This window comes from Episyrphus balteatus, chromosome 3 (assembly GCF_945859705.1).
Source record: "Episyrphus balteatus chromosome 3, idEpiBalt1.1, whole genome shotgun sequence".
NCBI classification, from domain to species: domain Eukaryota; kingdom Metazoa; phylum Arthropoda; class Insecta; order Diptera; family Syrphidae; genus Episyrphus; species Episyrphus balteatus.
In genome coordinates this window covers 29,835,263-29,845,419 of record NC_079136.1, presented here as the reverse complement: position 1 = coordinate 29,845,419, position 10,157 = coordinate 29,835,263, and the positions used below count along the sequence as shown (strand labels likewise).

Sequence of the window (10,157 nt, the reverse complement as noted above, 5' to 3'; positions counted from 1 at the left end):
TTTTCAGCCTGTGCTACCGAGCCACTACCTTTTAGTCTGTGCCACTTTTTTTGTACCTTTTAATTAAGTATTATTTATTTATTTTTTTTATGGTATTGCAATTGTCAATTTCCTTAAACTAGTTTTAAAACAAATTTTGTTTTTGAAACATCTATTGAATACCTGGTACCTATTATTTTTTATTTATGTATGTATGTACAATGTACATATAATAACGAAGAAAAAAATAACAAAAATAATAAAAAAAATTATTAAAATTATTTTTATTTTAAGTGGAGCGAAACGCTTTATAAATTTTTGGAGTTGAGGTCACTTGAACTTATAAATTGAAAATATAAAATGAAGTGTTAAGTTTTAAGTTTTTAAGTTTGCGTTACAATAAATCATAAAAAAATGTTCGTTTAAATTGTATGTTTTCTTTAAATGTTATGATTTTGGTGAGATGTTTTTTCTCTGAAGACAATTTTCATACAAATATGGTGTTCCTTTATTATTATTTTGATGTGCCACCTTTTTTCTTCGAGTGCCACCTTTTTTGCCACTTTTCAAAAATATCCAGCGGTAACACTGTCATGTATTAGTGCTTTTTGAGTGAATTTCGATTTTAAATCGAGAAGAGAATTTCTCTTCTGAGAAGCGTTTTGGCTGTCAATTTCATGTCAATAAAACAGTTTCAGAAGACTTCTAAATGCTTCCGGACGATTCTGGACGTCCAATCGAAAACGACATTAGTGATTTTGAGTGAATTCTGTTTTGAAATCAAGTATGTATAAGAGAATTTCTCCTCTGAGAAGCGTTCTGCCTATCATATTCGTGAAACACTTTCAGAAGTCTTCTGAATGATTCCGGACGCTTCCGAAATAATGCCAATCGAAAACGACATTGACTGTGTTCCTTTGGGATTAGCAAAATACTATTCAAAGACATTTTTTCTATAGAGGAAATGGAGTTGAATACAACCAGAAGTATACTTAGCAGTAGATACTTAAGGCCAAAGGAACACAGCTATTAATTTCTGTAATGTTGGTTTTATATTGTAACTTATACGTTCCTTTTGGAAAAATAAAGTTAAGAGTTGATTTATTTTCAATTTTTTTTTTTATGTCTTAGGCTATTCTGTCTTATTGCCACATTTTCTCTTAAGAATGGTACGCTGCTGATGCGAAACGAAATTTTCCATCTTGAACGAAATAAATTTTGATTTGTTTTTGCTTTTAAACTTATTTTCTGATTTTCCTCCGGAAACGGAAATATTTAAGTTTCTCTTTCTGCATACACTAGTGCCATCTTCGTTAAAACACCAAACTACAAACTAGGAAATAGCAAATACACACACCACATTTAATACACTGCCATCTGGCGTCAAAATAAATAACATGCCCTAGTCATCGCCAAATGTCAAATTCGATTTGTGTCTGATTTTGGTTATGTTGTTGTTGTTGTTTATTTTCGTATCGCTCAGGTGTTCTTTCTTGTGTTGTCTCTTCTTTTTAGTCAAATGTAGTTAATTTTGTGATAAAATTCAAGTTATCATTGTAGTTAATAAAAAGAAAAATGTCAAATTCAACGAATTTACCATCGCAACCACCCCCACCACCGGCGCTGTCAAATTTTACATACAACCGGACACCACATAAAAAATGTCTAGCGACACAAGCTAAAATATGTAACATCGATGAATGCACTTGGGCAGATCCCTGGCCAGAATTACAAAAAGGCTGTTATTTAAATAAAGTGTGCACTTTTATGCCGCCAAAGGTTTGTCGTTATAGAAATATTTCGAGTATTCTTCAAGAAGGGCCAACCTGTGGATTGACAGCGTTAAGTATGATTTTAAATGGCACTCCAGCGGCTGACGAACTACTTAAAATAGCCAGAGAACTTAATTACACCAACAATGGGGAAATGTTTAGTGCCAAGAATCTATTTAAATTGATTTGTGATACTGTGGCCGTGCGAACGACGGCGGCAGGAGAAATGCCCCAATTCGAATGTCAATTGTTCGAAGGTCAACTAAATTGTGCCAAGGTCAGAGATTGTTTACTCAACGGTGCGTGTATTTTTGTTCCGTATCCTTTTTAAAAGATTATTCAATATTGTTTTTTGAATTTTTAATTGATTTCAGTGAAAATTGGGTTTGTTTATATTTAAATTATTTGTGTGGTTTAATAGGAAAAAAAAAATATTCAAAAAAGAAATTTCATTTCAGTCCATGAAGATGTATCATGTTGACATAAATTTTAGAGTTCGAGACTCGGTTGAACACATTCGCAATATCTTTTGACAGGAGTACGGTGCTGCCACTTCATTAATTTTCATTTGTTACTACTTTAAGGTAGTAACAGTAGCCATGAGTACTTTAGTATCATTTTTTATGTGAATAAGAGCTCAATGGGCTGCAGTCCGATTATGCCAATGATCTCTATTACAAATTTGATAATGGATTCCCTACAAAGTATTGATTTGAGTAATTTTTTTTTTTGTTTCAAATGTTTTCGTTTAATAATCTGGTTTTCAGTAGAGAGATCATTTCGTAAATTATTACATTTGAAATTCGTTTATTAAATTGTTTCATTTCAAAATTATCTCATTTAGAGATAATTTTTAACTAATTTATTTCTTATTTTCTTATGAATTTACTGAATTTAAAATAAATTTGAAATTTTTTAATTTTGAGATTTATTACTAGATTATTTGGAGAGTTTCTTGACATTTCACTTTCCCGAAAATTTTTCTTATCTGAAATCATTTTTATGGCATTTTTTTATTTAAAAAAATATAATTGCATTAAAAAAATTAATGGAAAATTTGCGCAATGTTTTTTTTAATAATATGTATTAGTGAAATATTTTTAATTTTCAACTGTTTTTTTTTTTATATTTAATATTAGCCGTTTTTTATTATCCCACTTGATTCATATAGATCATTATAATTAACACGTATTACAACAACTACATGAGATCTTGCTTTTCATCAGGATCACGAATAGAAATCGCTGCCTCAAAGCTATAATGTTCTATGTTTCAAAAAAAAAATGTTTCGAGAAAATCGAGTATCTGAATTTCACCCTTTATTTATGTATTTTTGCATGAAAATAGAAAATTAACTACCGTAGCTGGATAATCTATCGATTCAAATGCTAAAATTTCTTTTTTGATGCTGGAAATCTGTTTAATTAACGTTTTTGTGTTTTGACATAGAACATTTATTTGATTTCCTTGCATTTCGATTTGATTTTTGTGTTCTATGTCCGACATACAACATTATAGTAATGAAAACGGTATTATGAAAATAACTAACTTACAGTCAAGACAAACAATATTTTTGGAGTAATTATATTGCTTTTTAAGCTTTTTGTTGTTTTTTTTTTTATTAGAAAACATAAATTTAATGAAGTGCATCATGCCCAAGCAAGTTCAAAGATTTCAAATTAGTATTTACCAAGAAACTAGCAAAAAAAATATATGTAATTACACAGCAATTATTTAAATAAACTTTCAAGTGAACCTAACTTACAAGCTATTGCTGATTATTGTCTGTAACTATTTCAAAAAAGCCATAATCACTAAAGCCTGGTACGCAGTTCGAGATAAATTTTAGCTCCCATACAAATTATAGAAAAATTTTAGCCGAAATTAAAACAAATTATCAATAACTTGTATGGGAATTTTATCTCGGCTAAAATTTAGACCGATCTGCGTACCAGGCTTTAAAGCCCAAATGAGGTACTTTCTCAAATTAGGTCAGTTCAAGTTTCATATTTAATTTTTTTTTTTTTTCTATGTGATTTGACATTCGAAATGAGATAATTTTGCGTAATTATTCCATTTGGGCTCCAGTAAAAAAAAGGCTATGAAAACCATTCCTTCCATAAATAAAGCAAAATATTGCCTGTGAAAAAAAAATTATTCTTCCCGAAAATCCGAGATTAACTACTTTTGTATCAAATATCCACCTTAAATATCTTTGCGCACACCACTGGTTAAAATTTTACGAGACTCGAACTCGAAAAAGTGTAAAATGGTATCACTGCTCAAAAGTGACAGTTCGTATTTTCTTTTGTTTACATGCGGCTTGCTGATTCGCCATTTGTCCAATAAGATTTTGTTAATAATTTATTTTCATCTAAAATAAATACAATTATGGCTACTGAAGAAGAACAGGTAAATCATAAATAAATAATAAACATTATAAATCCTAATTAATCGATAAATAACTACCACAGATCCAAGTAATTCCAGTCAAAGAACCACTCGACTTGATTCGCCTCAGTTTGGATGAGAAAATTTATGTCAAAATGCGCAATGAGCGGGAACTTCGCGGGCGATTGCATGTAAACTAAATTTTATTTTAATTAAAACATTTTATGAAAATATTAAAAAATACTTTAGGCATTTGATCAACATTTAAACATGGTTCTGGGAGATGCTGAAGAGACAGTGACCACAGTTGAAATCGATGAGGAAACTTATGAAGAAGTATACAAGACAGCCAAGCGGACAATTCCAATGTTATTTGTTCGTGGTGATGGAGTTATTCTTGTTTCGCCACCAATGAGAGCTGGTTAATATTATTTATATCTTCTTTTTTGTTTAAATTAAATTAAATAATAAAAAATATAAATTAAATAAAAAAAAAAGTATTTGTTGCTCTATTTCACTGGTCAACAATTTTAAACTTTTTTAAATTTTCCAGAAAGATTTATATAAAATTTTATGGATTTGAGTTCAGTAAGTTCAAAAATCGTATTGGTTTTTTTCTAGCAACTCTAGTTTTTGAAATAGTATTTAATTTTTCATATTTGGGGAAATGCTCATCCTAATTTTTTTCGAGCGTTTATTTAAATTTTCCAGAAAAAATTGTATTAAAGGAGAATGGGCATATTGGACGTTTGGCGGCCAGTAATGAAATTGGTATCAAACGAAAGAACTATAACGTAGGAAAAATTTTTACTACGGCCGTTTTGTTGTATTGCATTTGGAATGGAAGATATTGCAATATTAGTGTTGTTAATGCATCGAGCAATATGCGAAGGGCAAATTGAATTACTATTTTAATTAAATTATGAAATATAATTTTATGTCATTTTTTCTAAACCTCAAATCTTGAATATCCGACCAATGAAACTCAAAATATAAGCTTTTTAAGCCAACCACTTCAAGATTTTGTTTTTGAGTTTTCAAAAGGAAAAAAACAAATAAAAAATGGAGAAAAAAGTCTTAAAATAGACTCGAAATTGATGTTTTAAAAAGCCAATATTTTGGGTTCTATTGGTTGGATATCCAAGATAAAGGTCTTCAGGCTCAGGGAAAATGACAGATTATCATATCTTGCACTTAAAATACACGTTCAATTTTAAACATTGAGACAATTGCATTAACTTTTGAATACAAAAATGCATTTTATCGGTTTGTGAAGAACGTTGGAAGAATAAAACTTCTGCACAATGTATGTAAGACTTAACTACATCAAAAAATAACAAAATCGTTCTTGGCCGCGGAACGTCCAAGTTCCATACAAAATTGCCCATTATCCTTTAATGTATTTTGGGTCAATAAGCCTAATTATCACATTCATTTATTTCTAGGAACTCTATTTTTTTTTAAATATTTTTAATTTTCAACATTTTGGGGGTAATTTCGTACTAATTTTAAAGTTATGCTTATTTTAAATGTTTGTTAACATTTCCCAGAAAATTTTGTATTGAACCTAATGCATTTGGGTTCACTTGTTCCTTTCTAGGAGCTCAAATTTTTTAGATATTTTCATTTTTCACAGTTTGAAGCTAGTTTCATACTATTTTTTGTTTTAGTTTTTCTTATCACAAGCATTTTTAAAGTTTTGCTGGAAAAATTTATTTCTAATGTAATGTATTTCGGTTCAGTTAGTAAAATAAAAATACAAAAATTCTAAATTAAAAAAAAAAAAAATCTTAAAGAAAAAATTTTATGAATTTGTATGGCTTTTCATTATAATAAATAATTTTAAAACTAGAGCTGGTAGCTAATGTTGCACTCTCCATAAGAAATGATAAACAATGGTCTGCACTCTGGAAAATGTTTGTGTGTTGGGCAGTGTTTTGCTTATTGTTGAAAAAGCGACTCGTTATCCATTTAGCGATTGATTCTTTTCACTTGATATTGCAATTAGGTTAAAAATGTTGTTGGGGAATTACTTTTGCCCTTTGAGTAAGTTTTGGGACCAGTATCATGGTCAAGACTTATGAGCAGCTCCATTCTGAATGAAAACATGCCGGGAAATGTGTGCGGGACAACTTATGATTGGGAGTAGCCACTTAGAATAAGGCTGAATCTATCTATTTCATCAAAATCACGATCGTTATTAAAACAACAAGTTAAGTAATGCTAAAAATAACCCAAGAGAAGAATCTAAAGTCGATAATAATAGCTTAGTACTTTCAGCTGCTTTGAACTACTTTTTCAATATAGCAAAAGTAGTTCAAAGTAGTTTAAAGTACTAAGCAGCAGATAAATGTTCCCAAAGGAACGCGGCTAATTTATTTCTATATTTTTTAATTTTTTTATGTTTGTTACCGCATAACTTTGGACTGATAATTTTTATAATTCTTTTTTTATTGGAAAGCTGGTGCCTGCAATTTGGTCCTATTTCAATTTCGTTCAGTTCTGGCCATAGAAACTATTAGAAAAACCATAAACCCCAGTTTTGATCCATGGAAGGCGGTTTTGTTTTTTTGATAAAAATGATTAATGAACAAATTTTACATGATGTTGGCTTTCGGGAATTCATTTACAACTGGTTTGAATCCTACCTAAATAATAGATCTGATATCGTCAAAGTAGGTTATGTCTTAAGTGATTCTATGGATATTAAAAAGAGTTAGTTCTTGGATCTATTCTTATCTTGATTTATATAAATTCCGTTTCTGATTTATCATTTTTTAAGGAAATTTAACGCTTTTTGCTGATAATTTTGCTATTGGAATAATTCACTCATGGGCAATTTCATAAAGCCCTTTTAAATATTAAATATCAGGCTTTTACATCCTAAAATGATGTTTGTTCCATACAAAAAATGTCATTTAAAAGTTTAAAAGCTAAATGTACAAAATAACACTAAAGTATTGTTCCAAGCTTTGTCTTGTTACCGAAGTTACTTGCTGCATTGCTTGCTTCAATATTGAAATAGTCAAAGATTTTAAGTATCTAGGCGTCAAAATTGATCATCATTTAAAATGGACCGAGCTAGTTAAATGAAAAGGAATTTACATTATCCGCTAAACTAGTTTCTTGTTCGGCACCAAAATTTTAGTGAGAGAAGAGCTGTCGAATACCTCGCAAATTACCTGGAAAAAAAAGTTGAAAACACAAGGAGATGTCTGAACGTGAACAACTTTTCGCCCGGAACTCACAATAGGAGAAAAGTGAAATTCAAATTTAAATTGAAATTCACTTTTAAATTTGAAATAAATCTATTAAGTCTAAAATATTGGCTCCTTTATTTCCACATCAACAATCTTAAACACATGTGACAAGCTAGTGCTGAACTTCACTTTTTTGGTCTTGGTCCCAAGAAAAAAAAAACTTTTAACCAAAAAGTGTCTTCTTTTCATAGATCTTGTATCAACAACGAAGAATAACTCACTCATACCTCGACTTTTGGTCATATTCAAATAATTTATCAAAATTTTAATATTATGCAGATTTATTCCTATATTTTCCTTAACATTTTTAATATTTAGATACGATCCGGACTTTAATAATGCACCCTGTTTAAAATATGGCCACAAAGCTCATTGGGCTTTAATTATAGGATATTTGATTGATGAAATGGATGAGGTATTATTTTAATTTCCATAAAAATAATTCATATTCAAACTCTTATTTTTTTAGTTCTTCATCATTACACGGCATGGAAAAACTAAAAATCTAGCTGTCTGGTCGTTGGAATCAATGAGTGCCAGTAATTCTAATTTAGAGGAATTTTCACAACCAATTGGCTATCCGAATTCGGATTTTCTATTACCTAAAGATGGTATTGGAGGAAAATTGGGATTAAAAAATCAGGCAATTATTGTAAATGGATTGCTACAGGAAATAATTATTGTAAGATAATGTGCCAGTGCTATTTAGTGCCTAGTCGGATATTTGTTTAATTTTGAATTAAAGAAAAGTAAATGTATGCAACATAAGCATCTTAATTTAATGTTTTTTTTTTTTTTAATTATTTTTTTTAACTTAATATAAAGCATACATTTGATATAATTCATTGTAATTCGATTTTAATTCTAATTGGAACTCGAATTGAGATCTCACAAACAAGACCTATCGGTGAAGAATTTAAAAAAGCATCACTCAAATATCGTCAAAAGAAAAGATATATGTATTTGAGTTCTAAACAATTTTTATTTGTATGTATGTATATGTATGGTTTTTAATAATTTTTTTAAAACAAAAAAAAACGTTGATTGAATCTTATATTATTACCAACATTGATGGTAAGTGCTGATTACTTCCCTCTTTATTGAATCAAAATCAGTGATTTGAATGTGTTCTTGGGGTATTCAATACAAAATAATTATTTTGATATTTTTTTTTGTAGTTTATGCCTAAATTACAGTCCTTTGCAAAAAAAAAAAAACAAAAACAAAAATTCAAACCATATAGCTTTTTTAAGCGTAATATCAACACTTTAATTTTATTCTTAACTAAAAGGAACAGGTTTATAGTACACAAGTCTATAAGGTTTTTGGTGCCGAAACTATACTTTACTTTTCTATAACTTTTTGATGTGGTGAACTCGAAAATATCGCAAATATTGAAACAGGTCTTGAAAAAAGGAAAACAGTCCGTTGTATTTTGTTCGAAAGAAGTCAATAAAATGATTTTTTGAATTTTCTAACGGTAATATTTCAATAACAGAAGCTGATTAAATATTTCTAACTTCAGATTCGAGTTAAGCACAACGAAAACCTTTGTAGTAAAGTGTAGGCACCAAAAAAAAGTTATATTTTGTAGACCAGTGTTATAGACTGGCTATTTTGCTCAATTTGAATTTAAATGAAAATTAAAAAACGTGGTAACCGCCAATTTTCGCTGAATTTTCATCAAATATGAAAGGGCACTTCTGATAGAATTTTATATATGTAGCCCCCTAGTTACCGTGTGAGAAGAACAGTAGGCCCTAAGACAATTTTTTTTCTCCTAAATTTAGCGCATACAGATGTTCTCTCGTTACATATATAAAAAAAGATGTCCCATTGCATTAAATACCATGACAGGCTAAAAGTAAGATGAACCAAAATGTGAACCTATTCAAATGAGCGGCAGTGTAACAACATTTTTCACCAGATTTTGAACCACCAGATTTTTCTGGTTCATATACGGAGCTTTGAATTTGAACAACACAAATGCAAACAAAACAAAAAAAATGAAATCAAGGCTACCAACAGGTATGTTGAAATATGCAAATATTTAGAAAAATAAAAATAGGTACCTAATATTTGCCAGCAGAAATTTTTGAGACACTGACGCACTTATATTTTTGTTTGCAATATATATTGACTTTATTGATGTTCTTGGCCTAAATTCTAATTATTTGTTTCATTTTTTTTCCGTACTGTGATTATTCCATATGAGTCATGTGTCAATAATAATTTGATTGAGGCGGAAGTTTCTGTGTAAACATAAGTGTGCTAAAATTTTGATTAGTCGAAATAAGCAAAACGTGCTAGGATTGCCGCCATTGAATAATTACATTGTTATTATTCAATGGTTGCCGCTTTATATCCCAGCAGAAATAATGGTTCCGTTTTGCTAAAAAGTTAGTTTACAATTATATGCACAGATGTGGGTAGGTATGTAATGTTTTTACATGAACATTGATATTAGGTATCCTTGAGAAAAAAATTTTCATTTATTTTTTTCATTTATGTATTTGAAATCAGATTATTTACAGAGCACTTCGAGATGAATCTCATAAAAAGGATCAATAAATTTAAGAAGAAAAAGAAGTCAATGGCAATTTCAACCACTAGTTTGAAAGTCAATAAACTAAATGACACTTTCTATTTAAATTTCTGTTGCATAACAAAAAAGTCATAAATAAATCTAAAACTGAAAAAACGTTGTATGAATTTTTGAAAAATGTCCACTTATAATGTGGATACTGTCAGATGA

At 29.5% G+C, this 10,157-nt stretch overlaps 2 protein-coding genes across 2 annotated transcripts; both read left to right on the top strand.

The window, feature by feature from the left end:
- The first annotated feature begins 1,543 nt into the window (after positions 1-1,543).
- On the top strand, positions 1,544-8,184 carry LOC129915883 (actin maturation protease). The gene is made up of 3 exons (XM_055995580.1): positions 1,544-2,069; positions 7,721-7,817; positions 7,872-8,184. The coding sequence occupies exons 1-3, from the start codon at positions 1,555-1,557 to the stop codon at positions 8,091-8,093; spliced, it is 834 nt and encodes a 277-aa protein (XP_055851555.1). The 5' UTR covers positions 1,544-1,554; the 3' UTR covers positions 8,094-8,184.
- LOC129915884 (U6 snRNA-associated Sm-like protein LSm3) lies at positions 4,030-4,612 on the top strand. The gene is made up of 3 exons (XM_055995581.1): positions 4,030-4,163; positions 4,226-4,333; positions 4,392-4,612. The coding sequence occupies exons 1-3, from the start codon at positions 4,143-4,145 to the stop codon at positions 4,566-4,568; spliced, it is 306 nt and encodes a 101-aa protein (XP_055851556.1). The 5' UTR covers positions 4,030-4,142; the 3' UTR covers positions 4,569-4,612.
- Positions 8,185-10,157: the final 1,973 nt, after the last annotated feature.

Excerpts from the sequence above, each read along its gene's own strand:
- LOC129915883 (XM_055995580.1), top strand. The coding sequence starts at position 1,555 with ATGTCAAATTCAACGAATTTACCATCGCAACCACCCCCACCACCGGCG. Across the intron at positions 2,070-7,720 it reads GGTGCGTGTATTTTTGTTCC|ATACGATCCGGACTTTAATA; the intron begins GTATCCTTTTTA and ends TTTAATATTTAG. Across the intron at positions 7,818-7,871 it reads TGATTGATGAAATGGATGAG|TTCTTCATCATTACACGGCA; the intron begins GTATTATTTTAA and ends TTATTTTTTTAG.
- LOC129915884 (XM_055995581.1), top strand. The coding sequence starts at position 4,143 with ATGGCTACTGAAGAAGAACAG. Across the intron at positions 4,164-4,225 it reads TGGCTACTGAAGAAGAACAG|ATCCAAGTAATTCCAGTCAA; the intron begins GTAAATCATAAA and ends TAACTACCACAG. Across the intron at positions 4,334-4,391 it reads AACTTCGCGGGCGATTGCAT|GCATTTGATCAACATTTAAA; the intron begins GTAAACTAAATT and ends AAAATACTTTAG.